At 47.1% G+C, this 24,042-nt stretch overlaps 1 protein-coding gene across 1 annotated transcript in view; it reads right to left on the bottom strand.

Annotated features, from left to right (window-relative positions):
• Positions 1–24,042, bottom strand: part of GALNT10 (polypeptide N-acetylgalactosaminyltransferase 10) — a 201,006-nt gene that overhangs the window by 83,707 nt on the left and 93,257 nt on the right. Inside the window, exon 4 of the mRNA XM_066273080.1 lies at positions 1,527–1,693. Coding sequence (XP_066129177.1) covers positions 1,527–1,693 — 167 coding nt within the window. The remainder of the gene's footprint in view (positions 1–1,526; positions 1,694–24,042) is intronic.

Raw genomic sequence — 24,042 nt, 5'->3', positions numbered from 1 at the left:
CCAGAGGGAAGGGGTGTGGGGACAGGTGGAGGGGCGCCGGGGGAAGGAAATAGGGACGGGAACAGACTTTGTTTGGAGTGACGGATACAATGTGTGGTCAGAGCATGTTTTGTTGAGTGTACACTTAAAACCTGTATGGTTTCGCGAGCCAATGTCACCCCAATAAATTCAATAAAAGAAAAGGTGTATATGTAGAAGAATTGTTTATCATTTAAACTTTTAATCACTTTTTAAGAATGAGAAGTAAAAGAAACAAGTCAATGTAATATAGTAAAAAAAAAAGTGTGTATGCATGAGTATGTGTGTACACACACACATACACACACTCAGGCTTCTCTGTACTAAAGATGTGTAGTTAAGAGTATGGCATTAAAAATGGGTTGATAGGGAGGTCAACTTTGATTATTCCGGAGTGTACTTAGACTCCCTCCCTGTGCTATTTATTAGTGCCTCTACGAGAAGGTGAGCAGAGGAAAGGATTTCTCTTGATTTGGCTACAACTGGAAATACCTTTGATGCAAAGAAAAAGTTTGAGTCGACTGGCCGCAGGGCAGTGTGGTCTAGTGGTTGAAGTCACGTGCTTGGGGCCAGGCAGGCATGGTTTGCTCACCATATCAGCACTAAGAGCTGTGTGACCAAGGGCAAGTGTCATAACCTCTGAGTCTCAGCTAGCTCATCTATTAAAAGGGGGCTCACTGAATACCTTCTCTAACCTACTTCTCTCTTTCGTCCCTCTCCTAACGAGGCCCCAAATCAAAACACTCTAGTGGCTCAGCCACCCTTGCAGATAGGGGTGCCCAAATGTCAGAGTTGTGGCCAAAGGTCTTTCCTGAATAAGACGACTTTGCTGCCCTGGCCGGGGAGGTTGGATGGTTAGAGCATTGTCCTGAAGAGCAGAGGTTGCCGGTTCGATCCGCAGTCAGGGCACATGCAGGAACTGATTGATGTTTCTGTGTCTTTCTCTCCTTTTCTTTCTCACTAAACTCAATAAATAAAAATTTAAAAAAAAGAAAGATGACTTTCCTGAATAAGAAGACAAAGTCTTGGAAAAAGGAGGCTTTGTTCTCTTTGCCCTTTCTCTGTCCTGAGACGCAGCGGCCGTTCTGTGGCCGTAAGGATGAGGAAGCAGAAAGACAGAAGAAGCCTGGTTCGTTCTTTGACAGCCTTGAGCAGCTGTACCAATCCTAAATCTTATTATAAAATGAATGATTGCATAAATAAATTTAAAAAAATCCCTTATTTGTTTGAGCTATTGTTCATCGACTTCTCTGTTATTTGCAGCTTAATGCATTTCTACAGTGACGCAAACGGGACAAAAACAGAAGCTACTTGGTGGGTTGCTGTGCGGATGAAACAAGGTAATGTGTGCTCAGTGCCAGGGTCACGGTGCGGCACACAGAAAGCATCAGTAAGGTGGCCATTATGTTGGTACTACTGAAGGAGGGAAAACCTGCCACCCCTTTGGCAGGTAAGTCACTGGATGGAGGAGAGAGGGCAGGAACTGGGGGGTGGGGGGTGGACCCTACCTCGATCACTGAAGTCATCAACCAGCACGATCTCGGCGATCAGCTCCGGGGGCGAGCGGTTCAGCACGCTGTGCACGGTGCGGAGGAGGGAGGACCAGCCCTCATTGTGGAAGGGGATGATGATGCTGGTGTTGGGGAGCGTCTCCAGGTAGCGCTTGCTGTTGCAGCTGGAGGGAGACACGGGGGGGGGGGGGACAGGGAGAGGACAGGTTCAGCTCTCATCTTGCCAAGAGAATTCGGGTAACTGCAAATTCCACTTCCTCTCCGGTCTTTGGGGAACGAGTGAAAGCCACAGACAGCTCCGTCACTTTGCACCCTTCCCCCGCCTGGCATCCTGCAGCCCTGCCTCCAATCCCTGCACACCCAGTACACAGGGACAAGCGTGCAAGACCAACACAACGGCAGCTGATGCTGAAGGAACGGCGCTGGGGTTCGGCGTTTTACACGAGCTACCTTAAGCCTCACTCATGATAGAAGCTTGGTTGCCATTCCTTATGACTCCGAGTGGAGGACAGCCCAGCCCTTCAGTAACTGTGGCCTCTCTCCGACCCCTGCACATGCCTCTCCAATGGAGGAGAAACAATTTATTTGTGAGTCTGGAAGAATAACCTGGACTTCCTTTGCCCAGTATGCAAACATTATTTGCACATATTTAAAAAGTGAAAGATTTCACACAAAAGCCCTCCTGAGTCTCACATGGCAGCAGTGGGCTGGAGTCGACAGTGGACACCTCTCTAAGAGGCAGGTGCTTCTCCCCATTGCTCACAGTCTCCTACCAGGGCTGCTCCACTGCCTCACATTACCTTCCTGGCCCCTGGACACATCTGAGGTTGAGAGCCCAGAGGTGAAAGGCATCATGGGAGGGAGCTCCACAAGACTGCCAAGAAGGTTTTTGGGGAAAATCTGTAACCTCTGGGGCAAGGAACATAACAAAGGAATCTCTCCTTTTGTACGCCACTGCAACCCACTGTTGAACTATCAGAACGTGCCAGGGTCTCTTGGCAACTTATTTTCATTTACTTTTTTTTAATTTATTCATATGAGAGAGGAGAGAGAGTGAAAGTGAGAGAAAGAATAAGAGAGAAAGGGGGGAGGAGCAGGAAGCATCAACTCCCATATGTGCCTTAACTAGACAAGTGCAGGGTTTCGAACCGGCGACCTCAGCGTTCCAGGTTGACGCTTTATCCACTGCGCGACCACAGGTCAGGCGGCAACTTATTTTCAAATGGACCAAAAAATAAAATGGATGGATGGATGGATGGAGAGAGGGATGCACAGACATGTAATCACGTCAGAGAGGAATGTTAATTGCAGAATCTAAATGGTGGGAACTTGAACTTTCAGTGTATGATTCTTTCAAGTTTCCTGTATGTTTGATAATTTTCAGAAAGAAAGGTTTGGGGGGGGACCGGATCAGGGTTCATGGTGTCTTGAGTTTCAAATTCTCCCTGTTAGAGGCCTCAAGGGAAGCTGGGGCAGAGGATTAAATTCTTGGATTCCAAGAATTTAATGTGTAAGCTGGACTCTAATTCTGGCTGTCTGGCTCTGATGGACACGTCAGTTCCTCTCTTTCCCCTCGGGACCTCTGGGATTCCTGCATGTCCCGTCCTGCTCGCCCATCCGCAGGACTGTGTCTATCCAGGCCGCACACAGCCCTTCTCCGCCCCTTTCCTCACCTCTCTCTTTTTTGACCATTTCAGCCAGCCTTCTCTGGGAGCCTTCAACTTCATTATATCAGCCTTCGCAAATAATTGAAAGCACCTCTTCTTAAAAATCCCTTTCCCTTAAGTCAGCCAAGTCCTCTGCGGCCAAAAAAAACAGGTGACATCTAGTTTTCTACAAAAGGTCCTGCCTTCCATCCAATTTCACAGGAGGCTTGCTTGATTGAAGCAGCATGGGGCTGGAGTGGGTTAGCTGTAATAAACTGCCTGGGGCCCAAGGGGTGAAACACAGCAGAGATATTACCCAGCAGGGAGCCCTGGCTCTCAGAAACTCCGGAGCTGGGCCCCAGAGCCAGCCAGCGGACAGCGCACGAACACTGCTGTCTAGTGAGGGATGCAGACAGAGCTGCAACAGAACAGACCAAACTCACTTCTCATTTAACCCGGTCATGGAATTAAAGATTGTTCAGAACTCAAACAGAGGGTTCAGCTTGAGTCAAAATTCTGAATGTAGGCCCTGGTCGGTTGGCTCAGTGGTAGAGCGTTGGCCTGGTGTGCAGAAGTCCCGGGTTCGATTCCCGGCCAGGGCACACAGGAGAAGCGCCCATCTGCTTCTCCACCCCTCCCCCTCCTCTTCCTCTCTGTCTCTCTCTTCCCCTCCCACAGCCAAGGCTCCATTGGAGCAAAGACGGCCCGGGCGCTGGGGATGGCTCCTTGGCCTCTGCCCCAGGCGCTAGAGTGGCTCTGGTCGCAACAGAGCGACGCCCTGGAGGGGCAGAGCATCGCCCCCTGGTGGGCGTGCCGGGTGGATCCCGGTCGGGCGCATGCGGGAGTCTGTCTGACTGTCTCTCCCCGTTTCCAGCTTCAGAAAAATACCAAAAAAAAAAAAAAAAAATCTGAATGTGTGCCCCCCCCCACACACACACTGTTGCCTTCTTTGGTCTCCTCTCTTTCTCCCTCCAATCCATCCCTTCATTTATTCGTTACTAAACAAAAAAACGGCATTTTGACTTTTGCCACGGGCACTAGTTAGTAGTCTGGTCCCACCTTAGTAAGGATCTTTGTTTAAAATTTAAAAAAAAATTGTATGACAGGCTGAAGTGAATCTCCCCCACCCCCAGTATCTGGCAGAAACCTTGGGTCCACAGACCTGCCCATAGGCCACCTTCCTGTTGGGAGCTTGTGCAAAAAGCCCCGTCTCCCCTCCTCATCTCTAGCCTCCCATCCTGCAGACAGAAGAGGTCTGCAGATGATGGATGGAAGGCCACCACCCACCACAGTGACACCCCCATCTCAGCAGTCCCCTTTAAGACCTGTCTGCATGTTGTGTCCTGAGATGTCAACACCGGGTGGCGGCATACGCCCAGCTACTCTGTGCATGGTAGACACAAAGTGTCCCGTGCCGATGCCTTCAGAGAACACGGTCTCCAGGAAGGGAAACCAGGGCGCTGCTCCCAGTGAGAGCTGGGTTTGGCTCTGACCAGACAATAATAACCTCTGCCAACTCATGGTCCATCGTGCCTGATGGGGTACAGAGCCCTCTTCCTCCTCTCTCCTTGGGTCTGCACCAACCCCTGAGAGGGAGGTGAACCAGGGAATGCTCACCCTGTTTTCCACATAAGAAAAACAGAACCCAGGTGGGTAAGTGACTTGGATTCAGGACTAAAATCTAGATAGTATCTATTTAAAATAACTGTTACAAGTGCGTATTTCTTGATGACAAAAGTGTTAACTGCTCAGTGGAAAAGTCTGGAAAACACAGAAAGGCTAAAGAACAAGAGATAATGACAGCGGTGTGCTGCACAATGCTGACAGTTGGGGCTGACCGTTAAAGAGTGCTGACCCCTGGCCCTGGCCAGGTGGCTCAGTGGTAGAGCATCAGTCTGGTATGTGAACGTCCCAGGTTCGATTCCCAGTCAGGGCACACAGGAGAAGTGGCCATCTGCCTTTCCACCCTCCCCCTGCCCCTTCACTCTTTCTCTTCCGCTCCTGCAGCCATGGTTCGCTTGATTCAAGTGCATTGGCCTTGGGTACTGAGGATGCCTTCGTGGAGCCTCCACCTCAGGTGCTAAAAATAGCTGCATTGTGAGCATGGCTACAGATGGGCAAAGCACTGGCCCCACACGGGGATCACCAGGTGGATCCTGGTCAGAGTGCATGTGGGGGTCTGTCCTCTATCTCCCCTCCTCTCACTTGGAAAAGAAGAAGAAAAAAAGAATGCTGGCCCCTGCACTCTCCTCTGAACACATATCTGTTTCTATAACGGCTTCCAAATCATGGTGGGTCCTGAGATGCATGGCTTCCTGAGTCTTGGAAGAGCCCCTCTGTGGGCAGGACCAGACAGAGCAATACCTTCACAGGGGGGGTCAAAGCAATGACGCAGTGAAACTTCTAGCACAGCAATCTCAATACCTTCTTGGCTCTGTATTTCTGGCCCCAGATGGCATCATAAAAGAGTAGGCACCTGGGGAGTTTCAAACCTTACAACTAAGACCTGAGTGAAAAGCATTCTACACCTTGGCAGAAGCACTCCCGATGGCACCTGGTTTATAGCTTGATAAGGTCCCTGCCCAGACAGGGTGAAGTTAAGTTAGAGGTGTATGGCATGAGGACACAGAGGCATGACAGGGGGTTCCTTGATACACGCTGAAACAGGGAAAGGAGGACGTAAAGCCAGGGGCCACCGCCATCGTGGCCATTCACATGCAGGTTCCCGTTAGATTCAGACAGACGGTAATGAAACTGCGGAGCCAAAATCTGGAGGGCCATTCCTTTATTCTAGCCTCGCACCAGACAGGCGAGGAAAAACACACAGGGCACCAAAACCCACTCACACATTCTCCGGTTCCACAACCAGGAGAATCTTCTCTGAGTTTTCCTAGAATCAAAGGCTCCCCCACCAGCCTCAGTCCCCTCTGGTTCCCATCTCCTGCTCTCTGCGCAAACTCTGCAAAACATGGCTTCCTTCTTCCTCTCCTTTCTCTTTCTTCTTAAAACCTTTTCGTGCGAAAACCCCTCCTCCAGCACACATTAGCATAATGAAGCCCTTCCCAAGCAGGAAGGTAATTAGCAGTTTCACCTGGCAGCACCATTTACCTGGGCAGCGGCCATTTTTAACAATAAAAGTGAGCAATCACATTTTACAAACTTATTTTCCCAACAGAGTACAAAGAGAATGTCTGTCGACAGGGAAAGATTAAATATATGTGAAAAATTCAAACTATAGGACACTGATAAGCAGTTAAAAAATAAGGTGGAGGGATGACAATGATGATATCTGTTAAGGATTTCCATTATGCCCGATAATGTTCTAAGTACTTTGATGCATTAAGTCATCAAATTGTCATAATGCTCTTAGGAGGTAGAGACTGTCACTGCCTTCATCACAGAGAGGAAACAAGACAGAGACAAATGAAGTAACAAGTTAAGGTCAAATAGCTGGTAAGGGCTGGAGCCTCAATTCAAACCTATTTGTCCTTTATATATACTATATTTTTATAGGGATAATGTATCAATGTTATTAATTATATAAGCAAACAAAAATAGAGATAACTAAGTAGGAATCTGAGGTCCTGGCTTCTAGTTTCCTCTCTGCTGTGGAACAAAGCAAGTCCCCTTTTCTTGCTGGACCTTATGTTAATAAGGGGGCTGGACGGACGCAACGGGCAAGTCTCATGTGCCTGCCCTGCATTCCATCACCTACTCTAGTTTTCCCATTCTTTTGGGAATAGCATCTGCTTTTCCTTGGGAATCTCCCACCCCTCATTTCTATAAGGTTTGGGGGAAGGTCCTTGCCTTGCCTAGAGGGTGGGCAAGGGAGCCTGGCTCAGCCAATCAGAGTACTGCATCTCCCCAGCCATAGTGATGGGTTCAGGGACGGGCACCTGTAAACCAGAGTGAATCTTTGCTGAGGCAGCTGGGAGAGAGATAAGGTCTTTTCTGCTGAGACTGGACATGGGAGGAGGTAAGTCCGGTCTGCCTGGGGCCACCATGTGGACTGTTCCCTGTCTTAAAATGGTTAACAGAATACAGAAAACAGGGCCAAGAGCTGGAGAGAGAGGTGCCTGCTGGCCTGATTCAGGAACCTGAGTCCAGCTGTGGCTGAAGCCGAGGTCTACTCCTGGCCTTTGCAGTTACAGGAGCCTGTCTGAGTTGGTTTTCTTAAGTCAGTTTGAATTAGGTTTCTGCCGCTTGAAACTAAAGAATCCCCGCTGATACAACTGGATGATCTTTAAGCCCTTTCAGTCGAATGAATCTGTCTGGGACCTAATGATGGCTTCTGAAGGACAGAAACTACTGTCACCCAGGCGTTAGCTCTGCCCTGGAGGGCGCAGCCTGGCTTTCCTGCCGCAGGAAGAGAGCTTCGCTCCTTCATTGCTGAGGAGAAGGGGCCCGGGCTGGGGCGCAGGGCTGCGGTGGGGGATGGGAGGCGGCAGGAGGAGTGGGAAATGACTGAGCTCCTTTGTGACTGAGCAGCCTCCAATTCAGTACTTCCTAGAGGATTCTGAGCTCCTGGGACACAGAGATGAATCTAATATACTGGCCTTTAAGTTGTGCCCTCAGGGCTGACGGCCTTACGGCTGGAACAACAGAATGTGAAAGGAAAGAAGTCAAAATCAAAGGGAAGCATAGCAAAAATCTTGTCTCTGAGTCAACTCTGAAACGGAATAATCCAACCATTTTGAAGGGGACCACAACACACTGACTTCCCTAGGGTGGAACACCACAGACCAAAGTGAAATGCAAGTCAGCTGAACCACGCTGACATCCTCCGTGCCTAAGGAATTGAGTGCTCCGGACCTGGGTTCAAATCCCAACTGCTGCTCTGCAGCGGGGAGACCCGGGGCAGGGTTCCATCCCTTGCTGAGCCTCAGTTTCCTTATCTGTGAAAGGGGGATGGTAACACCGTGCGGATGCCATGAGAATTAGGTGAGACTATGTTTAAAACAGCCCTACGGAGGCAGGGTGGCTAGCCCTGTCCTTGGAGGTGGCTCACTGTGGGGAACTCAGAGCAGAGAGTGCTGCAGGCTGCAAGTCTCTCGGGGGCAGGGATGGCCATCGCAGGAACAGCACGAGGCTCCGGGCAGGCTCAAGGAAGGACTCTGCTCTTGCAGACGTGCAGCCTACCACAGGCTTCGGCCAGCTCGCGGCTCAGAGCATTCTCATGTGCTTATTCCCTCAATCATCTGAGGATCCAAGGACTGTTCGCTGAGCACCGGCTACGTGACACACCCCATGCTATGCCTGGGATTACAACAGCGAGGCACCAGTCATTGTCCTTGCCCCCTGGATACAGAGTCGAATGGGGGAGCAGACAAATAACACAAGCAGTAATAAAGCTGTGATAATTTTTCCTCCTTGCACATGAGTGTGAGGTGGACATGAATGGAACCAGCCAGGAGAGACACAGAGTGGAGGCATGATGGGTGGCGCGGCGGCACGCCCGCCCTGCGCCATGCAGACGGCGGGCAGGCGATGAACGGTTGCTGGGTGAACTGGAGGGACAAGGGCAGAGGCCAACCGTTTTGTTTTCTGAGAAAGGCTTAGGGAGGTGACCAGCCAGGTGCTGGCTTTCTCTAACACAGTCCGACTGGAATCAGAGCCGGAGGATGAGCGTGACAACATGCACCCAGCTGATACCTTTGTGGGGGCCCTTTCCCTTCAGGGGAGGCTGTGCTGAGCCCCAGCGGCACTCACCTGCTCTTCCGTCTCTCAATGGGCCGGCGAGAGAATCACTAAGGTTCGCTGTTATAAGGTCCTGTATGGTCAGCAGCCATGGCCACCATCACAGCCGCCTGGCCCATGCAGGTTTGCATTTGATTCGGACAGACGGTAATGAAACAATGGAGCCAAGAACTGGTGGGCCATTATCTTTAATCCTAGCTTGTACCCAGCAAGCAAGACACACACAGTGGGAAAACACTTCCTTTTCCATTCAGGGCTCCCAAAGCCACTGACTTATCCGAATTTCCTAGAATCAAAGGTTCTACCTCACCAGCCTTATTCACCTCTGTTCCCCATCTCGCTCTGCACAAACTCTGCGCCAACTGGCTTCTCCTTCAGCACTCCGCCATCTTGGCTGCTTCTCCTCTCCTCCACGTGCCCTTTCTCTGTTCTCCGCCAGCATGGGCTCCTCTGCCCCATTTTATAGTGTAGAAATCAAAACCTTTAATCCAATATACAAACAAGGAAGTCTCTGATACAAAGTCACTTAACTGAAGCATAAATGGGATTCCTCATAAGAGTGCACCACCCCACATCATGCAACAGTCAAGGGTGTAGGGAAAAACTTAGTCTTAAAACTAAGCCTTAGGCTATAACGACCCTGCCTGCTTACAGACTGTCCCCCACACCCAATGTAAACAATAAGCGAGCAAACGTATATATCATATTTACAAACTTATTTGACCAACAGGCCCTCTATACCGCTAGCTCCTCACCAGTTTCGCACCCCTACCCTGCACCAGGGGCTGCAGATCAAGCAGTGTTTAAAGGATCTTGGTGGTGCTGTCTTTTCCTCCCCTCTGAACTCACATTTCGGAAACCCCTTTGTTCAGATCACATCTCGTTTTAAGACAGTTGTAAAAACAACAATTTTTTGTTTTTGAAGAGCCCACAGCAAAATCCAACAGTTTGTTCACCCAGCTGCCCAACATGATTTAAAACTGGTCCTTCTACAAATACGACAGGCAATGGACTCCACGTGCTCAAACTTTAAAACACAGGCAGACAGCAGGAAGGAGGAACTCCGGTAATCAAAACGGTCTGTGAGCTCAAGGTGCCCGGAATTACCAGCATGAAACAACAACCATAAAGACCACGCCTCAGATCCCAGTTAGCTGCCAGCTGCCCGGCAATTGTCATTAGGAAGAAGTAGCTCTAATATCAAGATTCTTAATGATTCGTGAAAGAGGAGAAAAGGAGACAAAAATGTAAACAACCTGTCTGCCTGTCAACAGAAGGGCGGTTGACTAGATTATATTCCTGTGGAATATTATACAGCTATTAGAAATACTTTAGAAATGTGGCCACCATAGATTAAACAAAGCTACTTGTGGAATAAGATACATAATTATACATCCACATTTTTGTAAAACAAACACAAACCCAAACCTCTTCATATGTCCACATATGCTGCATAAGCAAAGGGAAAACTACAGAAAGCTAAAGTGTTTACATTCACCGCCTGGGCAGACTGAACAATGGAGAGTGTGCATATGGTGGGTGGGGGGACTAGTGCAGGGGTCCCCAAACTTTTTACGCAGGGGCCAGTTCACTGTCCCTCAGACTGTTGGAGGGCCAGACTATAAAAAAAACTATGAACAAATCCCTATGCACACTGCACATATCTTATTTTAAAGTAAAAAAACAAAATGAGAACAAATACAATATTTAAAATAACAAGTAAATTTAAATCAACAAATTGACCAGTATTTCAATGGGAACTATGGGCCTGCTTTTGGCTAATGAGATGATCAATGTGCTCCTCTCACTGACCACCAATGAAATAGGTGCCCCTTCCAGAAGTGCAGCGGGGGGGGGGGGGGGGGGGGGGGGAGGGGGCGGATAAATGGCCTCAGGGGGCCGCATGCAGCCCAAGGGCTGTAGTTTGGGGACCCCTGGACTAGTGATTTCTCCCCTCAAAGAGCATGGAGAAGGAGGCTTACTATTAGCAGGAAATTATGTTCTGTTCTAGGAAAGAGTACTCCTAAACTAAGCTGCTCTGTTTGTCTTATCACACTGCCCTTGACACCACCTTAATGAAGGGAGAGAACTGATAATCACCTTTATCTTCCAGCCATTATTCTCTTTTTCCTTAAACCCCTTCAAAGCCAGTATCACTTAGCAATCAACCTGATTGCTGGAGCCAATCCTACCGAGTGCTATCTTTCGGCTTCTGAGCAAGCACGGATGGCCTTCAGCACCGTAAAGCAAATGCAACCTGAATGGCCCGCTGGTCAGGCCCATTTATCTCGTCAATCCTGCTCGCCATGCCTGGTCCAAGAACTTGCATGCACAGAGGATGAGTATTTAAAAATGCCTCCCTCCTTCTTTGGGAAGAATGGGTCTCAGTCTGTGCACAGTGCAGTAGACAGAGCACACGCTTGGATCCACGTCTCAGTCTTCTTTGCCTTCTACTGTGTGTGAACTGGAGCCAAGAGCTGAACTGGGTCCAGGCTCAGTCTGTGCATCTGTGAAATGGAACTAGTGTGTGAAATGGAACTAGTGAACTAACTCTACTGGGTCCAATTTCAGGAGGCTGGAATAACAAAGCAGTCGTGATGTCTTTTTTTTTTTTTTTGTATTTTTCCGAAGCTGGAAACAGGGAGAGACAGTCAGACAGACTCCCGCATGCGCCCGACCGGGATCCACCCGGCACGCCCACCAGGGGCGATGCTCTGCCCACCAGGGGGCGATGCTCTGCCCCTCCAGGGCATCGCTCTGTCGCGACCAGAGCCACTCTAGCGCCTGGGGCAGAGGCCAAGAAGCCATCCCCAGCGCCCGGGCCATCTTTGCTCCAATGGAGCCTTGGCTGTGGGAGGGGAAGAGAGAGACAGACAGAGAGGAAGGGGGGGGGGTAGAGAAGCAAATGGGCGCTTCTCCTATGTGCCCTGGCTGGGAATCGAACCCGGGTCCCCCGCACGCCAGGCCGATGCTATACCGCTGAGCCAACCAGCCAGGGCTGTGATAATGTCTTTGTAAAGGAGGAGATAATGTCAAAACAGAGGAGAAAGAGTATCATCACACAAAACCTCGAAGTGGGAACAAGTAAGACCAGGCTGGTAAAGCACTCAGCCAACGTCCGGTACACAAGCTCTTGATTAATGGGAAACATTATTATTAACGGTGAGCACGGCATCCACTTTTATTAGACTAAGAAAATGCATCTGTTTGCAGAAATGATGAAAGGACCACAAACCACATATCAGCTCACGTGGCTGTCGGGCGGTTTCCACCTAGCATAAATCGTAGCGACACGTGTCCGTTTGATTTTTAGTTGACAGGCAGCTATTTCTTCTTGTAAGCCATTTATCTCTGCAATTTCAACCCAAGGGCGAAATTCATTGAAACCTATTTTTAAAATTACAGAAAAGAACCCGATTTGAGAAATTTTATTGGCTGCCATTTTATTTAAGGCTTACGAGTAATTTTATTTTCTTTTTTTTTTTCTTTTTTTTCTTTTTTTTTTTTCATTTTTCTGAAGCTGGAAACAGGGAGAGACAGTCAGACAGACTCCCGCATGCGCCCGACCGGGATCCACCCGGCACGCCCACCAGGGGCGACGCTCTGCCCACCAGGGGGCGATGCTCTGCCCATCCTGGGCGTCGCCATGTTGCGACCAGAGCCAGCGAGTAATTTTAAATCCCAGTATCAGGTCCGATGTGTCAATAACTGTTGTCTTGAAACGAAGACTACTGTTCAGAAAGGAGTCTAATTTCAGAGGAGGGCTGACTGAAGTCTCCTGAAAAATCAGTGATGCTCCAAAGAACCCTTTCCCAGCTCTCAAGCCATTTAGGCTCAGCCCCTGTTTCTGCTCCCCCCCCCCCCCCATAGCTGCCTGGCTAACAACCTGTCAGACTAGGGAGTCTGCATCAACCACATCCTGGGCATCTCTGGGTGCTAATTGTACACGAAAGTACTCCATCACAAAAGTGCCAAGCGAGCTTACTCCACCATGATTTATGATAAAAAAAAAAAGGGTAAAAGCTGCTAATATGCACAAAATATGTCTTCCAAACCTAGCACTATTTTTTTGGGGGGGAGGTTGACAAACCTCTGAGCGCTCTGGGGGTGCAGCAGGGCTGGGTGGGGCTGGGTGGAGACTCCGGCCATTCACCTACATCGCAGAAGGTGGGCACTGCCCTCACCATGACCTGAACATGGTCCACAAATGGTGCCGACCATGCCACAGACCAAGGCTGATCTTGGGACATTTTTAGATTTGCATCTGTTGCCTCAAGCATTCCTTGCTATTCGAGGAAAGCAAGTTAATTAAAACCACAATAAAAACAGCAACTCAGGAAAGGATCCGGCCACCGTGTCCATTCTTCACAACACAAATGGCGTCATTCATTCAAATGCCTACTTGGCATCGTCATTTGGATGTTTAATAACATTTTCAACTTGACTGAAAGTGAAATTTTGATTTCCCCCAAACATACTCTTCCCAAAGACTTTGTTCCTGTAAATGGCAACTCCATCTCCCCGTTGTTCTGGACAAAAGCCTTGGTGTTATCCTTGACTCTTTTCTTTTTTCTCATAGCCTTACTGTCTGTAAGTAAATTTCATCCTGCTCATCTTCAGTGTGTACCTAGAATGTAGTCACTGCTACTCTGCTACTTCCACCATGGTCTGCCTTGCTGTAACATACCCCCAACTCTTTCTCCTGCCTCCACCCTCGGCCGCCTACAGTCTGTACTTAATATAGCAACCAGTGTGCTTCTTTGAAAATGAAAGTCAGATCATGTTGCTCTTCGCTCAAAGCCCCCCAAGGATTTCCCATCTTACTCACTTTGGTAAAAGACAAAGCCCATCATGGCCCTGACCACCCCCTGACATTTCTCTAGTCCTGCTTCACCTCACTCTCCTCCTGGCTTACTGGGCTCTGTAAGCCAAGCATGATGACCACAGGGCCTTTGCACTGGTTTCCTCTGCCTGCAGGGCTCCTCCTGCAGAGTACTGCCTGCCCTGCTAAGTTCCTCACTTCTCCCTATCTCTGTTCATATGAAATCTTATCAGAAAGGCATTCTTTGATGTGGGCATGAAGAAACACATTCTATTCCCATCATTTTCTCCACCCTTTACTCTACTTTCTTTCTACATTACTCATCATCACCTGAAAACTTAATGTATTTGTTTGTTTATGATTCTCCCCCCCACCAGGGAATGCAACTTCCAAGAGGGAAGACCATTTTGCATATTGTGTTTATTGCTGTTTCCCCAGGGCTGGTCCACAGCATAAGCCCACATGGTAGGCACAAATAAATACTGCATAAATGACTTGCAGAGACAGCTTCAAATAACTAACAGGTCTGGGATGTCTTCAAGGCAGGGACTGACACCGTGTCATCTTATATAGTATAAATGAGTAGGGGAGGGCTGCATTTCAGGTGGGCTTGGGGGTGGAGTGGGAAAAGACACTGACACACATACACAGTAACCTCAGATTAAGTTCCTGATTCAATTAGCTCTGGATACATCCATGAGGTGGCCATTGGGGCAGGAGCCCCAGAACACAGGCAGCAGCTATGCCAACCGCTTCCTTTGCTCCCCGGTGTCGCCAACAAAGGATGCACAGCCGGTGATGCCTTCTGGGTCAGGCAAGCTCAATTCCTGTCACATCCCGGGCCCTCCTCGCTCAGGCTTCCATCACTGCTCTTGAAGGTTCCCCTATGTTTCTGGGAATATTTAAGAACAGCAGGCTTTTCTGGTTCTCACACCCTCAGCAGCACCAACACCATGTTATTATGGGAGGCAGGGAGAGGCGGCTGTTCCTGAATAGAACCTCAGCCACCCGCTCTCCTGGGCCCAGGGAGCCATTGCCCCTGCGTGCTCTCCCTTCTCCTGAGTCCCCACCCTTTTATTGGGTGTTTTGGATGCTGCAATGGTTAATAAACCATGACAACAAACCTGTTTCCTACTGGGCTCTGGGTACAGTTCTGCCAAACGTGCGCCTGGGGGACTTTGGCCACTGGTCCCTCCTCACACACACCCCACCCCCTTGATTCTATTGATGACAGTAACAGCACCTGACCCAGCCTGTTCGTGAGGGATGTTGGTCTGTGACATTTTCTTGTACTACTTTTTGTGTTTTGTCTGGTTGGGGAAACAAGGTGATGCTGGCTTCACAATGAGTTGGAGAGTATTTCGTCCTCTTTAATTTTTTGGAAGAGAGTAGATAGAGGGTTTGTATAACTTCTTAGATTTTTGGTAGAATTTGCCAGTGGACCCATTTGGGCCAGGAGTTTTCTTTGTGAGAAGGTTCTTAACTACAATATCAACTCCTTTCCTAGATGAAGGGCTATTCAAATTAATCATTTCTTCTTGAGTAAGCTTTGGTAGTCTTTATCTTTCAAGGAATTTGGCATTTCATCTAAGTTGTTGAATTTATAGGAATAAAGTTATTGAGAATGTTCCTTTATTATTCTCTTAATAGTTACAGAATCTATAGTTATCTCACCTCTCTTGGTCTTGATATTGGTAATTCGTGCCTTCTCTCTTCTTTCACGTTAGTTTGGTTAGAAGTTAATCAATTTAATTGACCATCTCAAAGAATCAGCTTTTGGTTTCATTGTTGTTGTTTTTCTCTATTGGTTTCTAATCTCTATTTCATTGATCTGTTTTGATTTTTTAAAAATTTCCTTTCTTCTATTCATTTTGAATTAATTTACTCTTCCTTTTCTAGTTTCTTAGAGTAGAAGCTGGTACCATCAATTTGAGAACACTCTTTTATAATAAAGGCCTTGAATGCTACAAATTTCCCCCAAGTACTGCTTTAGTGACATCTTTCAAATTCCGATATTATTCTGATTTCATTATCCTTCAGTCCAAAATACTTTCTAATTTACCTCTTACTTATTTTTTTCTGTTATTCATAAATGAGTTACCGTATTTCCCCATGTATAAGATGCTCCCGTGTATAAGATGCACCTTAATTTGGGGGCCCAAAATTTGAAAAAAAAATGTATGACAAGTTATTGAACTCAAGTTTTATTCATCATAAAATTCATACAACTCCTGATCACTGTTAAAACTCCCATTCATCAGCTTGTCCTTATCTGTGTCTGATGATGAATCACTGTCTTTAACAATGAGGGCAAAAACAAGCGCGAAAAAGTGGGAAATGCACGTAAAAGAACTACAATCACTGTATAAGACGCACCCAGTTTTTAGACCCCACATTTTTCAGAAAAGGGTGTGTCTTATGCGTGGGGAATATGGTACATAGTTTCCAAACATTTAGAAATTTTAAGAAACTGTTATTGGCTTCTAAATTTTATTCCTCTGTGGTCAGAGAACATATTTGGTATCACTTGAAACCTTTTAAATTTATAGAGACTTGTTTTCTGGTCTAGAATATGTCCTATCTTGGTAAATGTTCCCCATGCACCTGAAAAGAATGTATATTCTGCAAGTGTTCCATAAATGTCAACGGAGTCACGCTGGTTGATGGTGCTGTTCAAGTCTACTATATCCTTGCTGATTTTCTATCTACTTGTTCTATGAATTATTGCGAGAGAGGTGCTGAAATTTCATAATGGTGGCTATGTTTATAACTCCTTGAAGTTCTATGAGTTTTTGTTTCATGTAGTTTGAAGCTCTCTTAATAGGTGCATAAACATTTAGGATTGCTGTGTCCTCTTGATGAATGTTCCCTTTATTATTATGAAATGACCTTCTTTATCCCTGGCAATAGTCTTTGTTCCGAAATCTATTTGACTGATATTAATACATAGTCACTTCTGCTTTCTTTTGACTAGTGTTAGCACGGTAGACCTTTTCTATCCTTTTACTTTTAACTTATTTGTATGTTTATATGTACACTGTGTTTCCTGCAAGCAGCATGTAGCTGGATCTTGCTTTCTTATCTAATCTGACAATCTCTGCCCTTTAACGGAAATGATTGGAGCATTTCCAATTTATGTGACTACTGATGTGGTTAGGTTAAATTCCATCTGGTACATGCTTTCGACCTCTCCTGTCAGATCTGTTTTCCCTGTTCCCTATTTTTCTATGTTCTTTTGAATTAACTGAATATTTTCATGATTTCATTTTATCTCCTTCACTGGCTTATTAGCTATAATTCTTTGTTTTGCTACTTCAGAGCTTGTTTTAAGGTTTATAGGATACACTTAACTTATAAAGTCTTTCTTCACCACATAACTAGTAGTACAAGAACATTATAAAAGTATATTATCATTTCTCCCTTCTAACCTTTATGTGAGGACATACTTTACTTTTACCTACGTTTTAAACCCAACAAAATGCTATTATTTCTGGTTACACAGCCAGATATCTTTTTTTTTTCTAGCCAGATATCTTTTTAAAAGATGTAAACAATAAGAAAAATCGTACCTAGTTGCCCACATAGTCACTATTTCCAGCGATCTTCATTCTTTGTGAATAAAGATCCTTATTTCCATCTGGTTATCTTTTTTTAATTTTTCCCCAAAAGGACTTCCTGTAACATTTTCTTAGAGTACATGACAGCTGTGATGAATTCTTTCAGCTCTTTTATGTGTGTCTGAAAGGCATTTATTTTGCCTTTATTTTTGAAAGGTATTTTCATGGGGGTACAGAATTGTAGTTTGGCAGAGATTTTACTAGGGTACTTTAAAAGATGTTGCTACACTGTGCTCTTACTTGCACGGTTTCCAATAAAAATTCTGTCATTCTTATCTTTGATCCTCTGTCAACAATGTGCTTTATTTCGCTGTCTGCTTTAACATTTATTCTATCACTGGTTTTCAGTAATTCGGTTACGATGTGCCTTGATGTTGTTTTATTCATGCTTCTTGAGACTGGGTGTCACTGGGCTTCTTGGATCTGGGGCTTTAGGGTTGTTATTCAATTTGAAAAACTCTTGGCCGTTATTTCCCTCCTCACCTTATGGTCTCTATTCGCGTGAATATTCAGCTACTTAAAGTTGTCACATAGTTTATTAAAACTCTTCATTCTTTTTAAAATTATTTTCCTCCCAGTGTTTTGAGTAGTTTCTTTTCTTGTAACTTTAGGTTCACTAATCTTTTTTTTCCTGCAACATCCAACCTACCACTGATCCCATTTATTGCATTTTTCATCTTAGACATTATTGGTTTCATATCTAGAAACTCAGTTTGGGTCTTTCCATATCGTCCATGTCTGTAACTTTTGTAACACATGGAATGCAGTTATAATAACTGTTGTTAGTGTCCTCTACTAATTTTAACACCTGTGTCAACTCTGGGTTGGTTTTGATTATTTTCCTCATTATGAGCCATATTTCTCATTTCTTTGCATGTCTGGTAATCTTTGGTTGGATTTACCTTGGTTAGTGCTGGGTATTTTTGTTTTGTATAAGTATTTTTGAGGTTTGTCCTGGGATGCAGTTAAGTTACTGAGAAACAGATCCTTCTGGGTCATAATTTATGCTTTTTTAGTCTGGTCCAGAGAACTGTCGGGCTAGGGCTAATTAGTCCCCACTGAGACGAAACTCTTCTAAGTATTCAACCCAATTCTCCATGAGTTACAGATGACCAGGTTTTCCAGCTGGAGTGGTGGGAAGAGGCACTATTCTTGGCCCTGCATGAGCGCTAGGCTCTGTTCTCTCTAATCCTCTTGATGATCCCTTTCCCAGCCTTAGCTTCCTGTTGGAAGGAGCCCATCAGTAATCTGCTGGATACTCGAGGGACCCTTCTGTAGGGCTCTGCAGCTCCGTCTCCGCGCGGCTCCCTCGTCTTCAGTACGTTGTCCGGTGAACTCTGTCTTGTTGGCCTCTCTGGACTCTCAGCTCATTCGTCTCAACTCCGGGAGTCTTCGGGGCTCTGCCTGGGTGCCCCCTCCCTGCACTGTGGCTTGAAAAGTCTCTCACGGCCATTCCCCCTTTGTTTCCCATCTCTCCAGGATTTCTGTCCTTTACTTCCTGGTGTCCAGTGTCTCTCTATTTTTTCAGTTGTATCAGGCAGTACAGTAAGTCCCTGTTACTCCATCTTGGCCCCTACGTAGCATTTTTAATGTCTATGTGTACATTCATATTGGGGCACTAATATTATTATTATTATTACTACTACTACTACTACAAATGTGATCGGCTTTAACTTCCTGTGCTTTCAAGTGGTCATTTTTTCCCCAGAGTATATATTTAATACACATTCATCAAACAGAATAGGCTACAGCTCCCTCCACTGTTGCTTTCATAAAATGTTGGGGGTGTAAAGGTGCTCGACAGAATCCTGGCCTATTATATAGTAATATGAGCTTATAAGTTCTTTTCAGAAAATTCAGCATGCGCCATAAACTAACCATGTTAATTTAACAAAACACCCAAAAAGGAGCGTGGAACCAGGAATCTGGTAGACTTGGGCCTTTTGTTGCAACAAAGATTCCATTCAGGTCCATTCATGGACTGAAGAAAAGAGGACTGTAGACTGTTGTCGCTCCTACTATGGACAGCTTTATGGGGGGGGGGACCGATCACCCCACGGAGGGCTTTGCACGGGAACTTCAAACCCTGGTCACTTCAGCAGCTGGGGGTCCACTGCCATCAGCTCTGTGCCCTGGAGGGGCCTCCTTGTGAGGTTGTCAGGCAGCCCACGGAGCCCCCTGGGGCGCAGGGGAAGTGGGCCAGCCCACCAGCCAGCCTCTGCTTTGCTCCCTTGGCAGGAGGTGCAGAGGGCAGGCCTGCGCATTGCCAGCTGGCCGCCTCCCACACGCAGACCCAGCAAGTCAGGCCGCACTTTCCAGCTTCCAGTCTCTGGGGCTGCGCGTCCCCCAGGGCAGCCTGAGCTGAAAGCCACTGCAGCTGGCACAAACAAACAGCCCGTCGACCCTCTGCCTGACGTGCTGCTGCCAGAATTCCGTTCGAAGGAATAAAAGGCAAGCAGAAACCTCCGCTCCTGCTGGGGAGGTTGGTTAAGCTAAAAGAAACCGGAGGGAGTGAGCAGCTCAACACCTCTAATTTATTCACACATTTCTGCTGTCAAACTGCAGGAAGGGTCCCACCCCTGGAGAAAAGAAAAGCTCCCCAAGACATCTGTCAACTCATTTCTGAAAAGTCAGCTTCCACAACTGGGGATTCTAAAATGGGGTGTCAGGAGCTCTGGGTTTAGCGACACCTTTTGCTCTAACTTGGACGCTGGCCGGACGGGTGGGCTGGTAACAGAGACTCAGTTCCCACCCATCCAGATCAGGGCTTCCTCATCTTCTCGATGTCCTGGACCCTCTGCCAGCTGGTAAAATGTATGGCTACCTCCGAGAACGATGCTTCCAACTCATAAAACAAAATATACAAGACTGCAAAGAACACCAATTAGACTGAAATCAAGTTACTGACATAATCAAAAACTTAAAATACGGTGATAAATGTGCTTCTTCTTTTTTTTTTTTTTCTGAAGCTGGAAACGGGGAGAGACAGTCAGACAGACTCTCGCATGCGCCCGACCAGGATCCGCCCGGCACGCCCACCAGGGGCAACGCTCTGCCCACCAGGGAGCGATGCTCTGCCTCTCCAGGGCGTCACTCTGCCGCAAACAGATCCACTCTAGCGCCTGGGGCAGAGGCCAAGGAGCCATCCCCAGCGCCCGGGCCATCTTTGCTCCAATGGAGCCTTGGCTGCGGGAGGGGAAGACAGAGACAGAGAGGAAGGAGGGGGGGGTGGAGAAGCAAATGGGCGCTTCTCCTATGTGCCCTGGCTGGGAATCGAACCCGGGTCCCCCGCATGCCAGGCCGACGCTCTACCGCTGAGCCAACCGGCCAGGGCCTAAATGTGCTGCTTTATGAACACAGTAAACAGCAAGATCTAGTGGTAGGTCTAAAAACGACCTTCATTTCAAAGCAGCGATGGGTGTCCGTGACATTTCAAGATACCTGTACAGTGATGGGAAAGTACATGATTTCTTTTGGTGACTGCATCACAGGTGCTTTCTTGCCTACAGTCCTAACAGAAGGGAACACTAAATTTCAGTTAGAGGTTAATGGGAAAAAAATGCAATATGTTTCTCCTTCAAGTTTACAGACCCTCCTGACTTCTCTCCATAGACGGCGGAACTCCTAGCTCAAGAAGACTTTTCTTTCTCTTGGCTGTCAGGAAAGCGCCCTGCACTGGGAGACAGAGGGCCGGATCCCCAACCTGGCTCCACTTCCAACCAGCAGAAAGACCCATCCTTGCCATTCGTAAACTGAAGAATGAGCACTGTCCAGTCTGGAGGCCTTTGCCCGGCAGTTCCCTACCTGGACTGTCTTTCCGCAAAGCCTAGGGGTGGGGGCGTGTCCTTGAGGCTCCAATCACTCTCCGCCTACTGCTACTGCTGGTCTTTCTCAACTGTGGCACTGTGCCCTCCTTCTGCTATCCCTTCCACAAAGCAGCAGGAATGGCTCATTTATCACTGTTCTTGGTGTCAGCACAGGGCTTGGCACACAGAAGGCCAATGTTTATTTTATTTTATTTCTATTTATTTATTAAAGAGAGAGGAATGGAGAGAGACGAGAAGCATCAACTCATAGTTGTGGCATGTTAGTTGTTCATTGATTGCTTTCTCATATGTGCCTTGGCTGGGGGGGGCTACAGCAGAGCAAGTGACCCCTTGCTCAAGCCAGTGACCTTGGGCTCAAACCAGTGACCATACGATCATGTCTATGGTCCCACACCCAAGCCAGTGACCCCGCGCTCAAGCTGGTGAGCCTGCACTCAAGCCGGATGAGCCCATGCTCAAGCTGGCGACCTTGGAGTTTTGAACCTAGGACCTCAGCATCTCATGTCAACACTCTATCCACTGCGCCACCACTAGTCAGGCCAGAGTGCCGTTATTTATATACAAGGTCGGGCAAAAGTAGATATACAGTTATGAGTATGCAAAACACAGAGTTTATTTTTGTATTATCACTATACTATTTCCATATAAACAACTGGAAACCTACTTTTGCCCTGCCCTCTATATACTGAAGAAATAGATGAATGAATGGATGAAAGCTATGACTGCACTCAACTTCTTTCTCATTGTAAAAATATTCATACTTCACATCAGTGGTTCTCAATGCTGGTTGTATGTGAGAATTACTTTGAAAGATTTTAGAAAATCCAGAGACCCAGGCCCCCAGAGACTGAGAGTGTAGTGGCTTGGGGTGGTGTCGTGGCCTTTGTATGTTTTAAAACCACCCCAGGCACAGCCAGAGCTGAGACCACAGGACCACAGGGCAGTGGCCGAGGGGAGGGTGTTGAGCTCCCAGATGAACTTCCTTCCCAGACCCAGAAAGATGATGTTAGTGCAGAATTCTGTCCTCTGCACGGGGCTAAACTCATAAATTGAGTTTCTGACCCTCGGAGTCAGGTCACAGTTCCAAATCCAGAAACAGCAGTAATATCTGAACTACATTCTCAGACTGAGATGAAACAGTTCTCAGGCCTGACACTGGAGACCATGAAACAAATTGTGAACCCCACCGGCATGCACACTGAGGTCTCCCTGCCCCCTCCTCTTACTGCAAGAAGTCCTTACAAACAGGGCCCAGTCCAGGGCAGGCAGTGCACCTGGCAGCCGTGTGGTGTCCTCGCCTACAGTGGCGGTGATCACAGCTCTGCCAACTCCATGCACTGCTGCAGGAATGACAGGTGTAACAGGGCTGAAAGCCTCTGTGACCAGCCAAACACACTACGAAGATTAATTCTTGACTACTGCATTCGACCAACTGAGCTCTTATAAGTGGAGAGAACTTATGGTTCAGCGATTAAGAGCACATTTTCTAGAGTAAAAATTTCTGCAAATTCTGATGCCAACCCTTCCCAGTTGTGTCATTTGATAAAAAGTTATTTAACCTTTCTGTGTCTCAATTTCCCATCTATAAAATGGGGATGATAAAAATATGTACCTCATTGAGTTTTTGGAAAGTTTTACTGAGTGAATGCACTTCAAGGGCCCAGAACATCCATTCTAAAATGTAAGTATGCACCAGAATCATCTAGAGCAGTGGTCCCCAACCTTTTTTGGGCCACAGACCAGTTTAATGTCAGAAAATATTTTCACGGACCGGCCTTTAGGGTGGGACGGATAAATGTATCACGTGACCGAGACAAGCGTCAAGAGTGAGTCTTAGACGGATGTAACAGAGGAAATCTGGTCATTTTTTAAAAATAAAACATCGTTCAGACTTAAATATAAATAAAATGGAAATAATGTAAGTTATCTATTCTTTCTCTGTAGCCCGGTACCAAATGGCCCATGGCCCGGTACTGGTCCGCGGCCTGGGGGTTGGGACCACTGATCTAGAGGGCTTCTTAAAGCACAGAGTGCTGGGGGCCCCTCAGGGCTTCTGATTCGGTAGATCCAGGCTGGGATGTGAGAACTGTATGCTAACAGCTCCCAGGTGATGTTGGTGTGACTGGTTTGGGAACCTCACTTTGAGAACCACTGGCTTAGAATATTGTCTGGCATACAGTAAGCACCTAATGTGTATCAGCTGTTATTATCTTGCCCTGGGGTCTAGTTTCTAGTCCCTGAACAGAACACTTTATGCTCCAGTGCTACTCAGTACTGTCTTCGTGGAGAAGCCACTTGGAAATCTACACGCAGTGGTTTCCAAAGCGTAGACCCAAGACAAAGCTGCACGAACACCCCGTGGGCGCTTATCTGTAAGGTCAGCTCTTCGGCCTCAACCCAGAGCCACTGAATCAGGAATTATGGGGGTGAAGCCAAACGATCCTGTGTTCCAACAGCTCTCTGGATGATCCTAATGCACATGGGCTGTAAGAACAGTAGCTCTACTAGAAAATCACCATGACCACCACAGTAATCCTATTGAAAATGTCCAGGAGGCAAGATGGCTTCAGGCCCAGAGTATAGTTTTTGGTTGAACTGGAGCCTGATACCTGGCTCAGATCCTTATTCAGCTTGTGCTCTGAGGTAAGTAGGACTTTTACCCTCAGTTTCCCCATCTGTAAAATGGGCATCACTTAGGACCCAGTTCACAGGAACCTGAGATGACGCTGACGAAGTGACCGGCACAAACTACCTGGCCCAAGGACGTTAGCTGCCAGGTATCTTCAGAATCGTTACAGCGTGTCCTCTCTCAAACTCTGGTTTGAGATGCCTTGTGACAAAGACCTAAGTATACAGGCACATAGGACAGCTAACATCAAGATTTAAAAATAGAGACATGTCACA

Source organism: Saccopteryx bilineata, chromosome 4, assembly GCF_036850765.1.
Source record: "Saccopteryx bilineata isolate mSacBil1 chromosome 4, mSacBil1_pri_phased_curated, whole genome shotgun sequence".
Classification (NCBI taxonomy): Eukaryota; Metazoa; Chordata; class Mammalia; order Chiroptera; family Emballonuridae; genus Saccopteryx; species Saccopteryx bilineata.
Note: the sequence above shows the minus strand (reverse complement) of the source record. Positions and strands in the feature narration are given on the sequence as shown.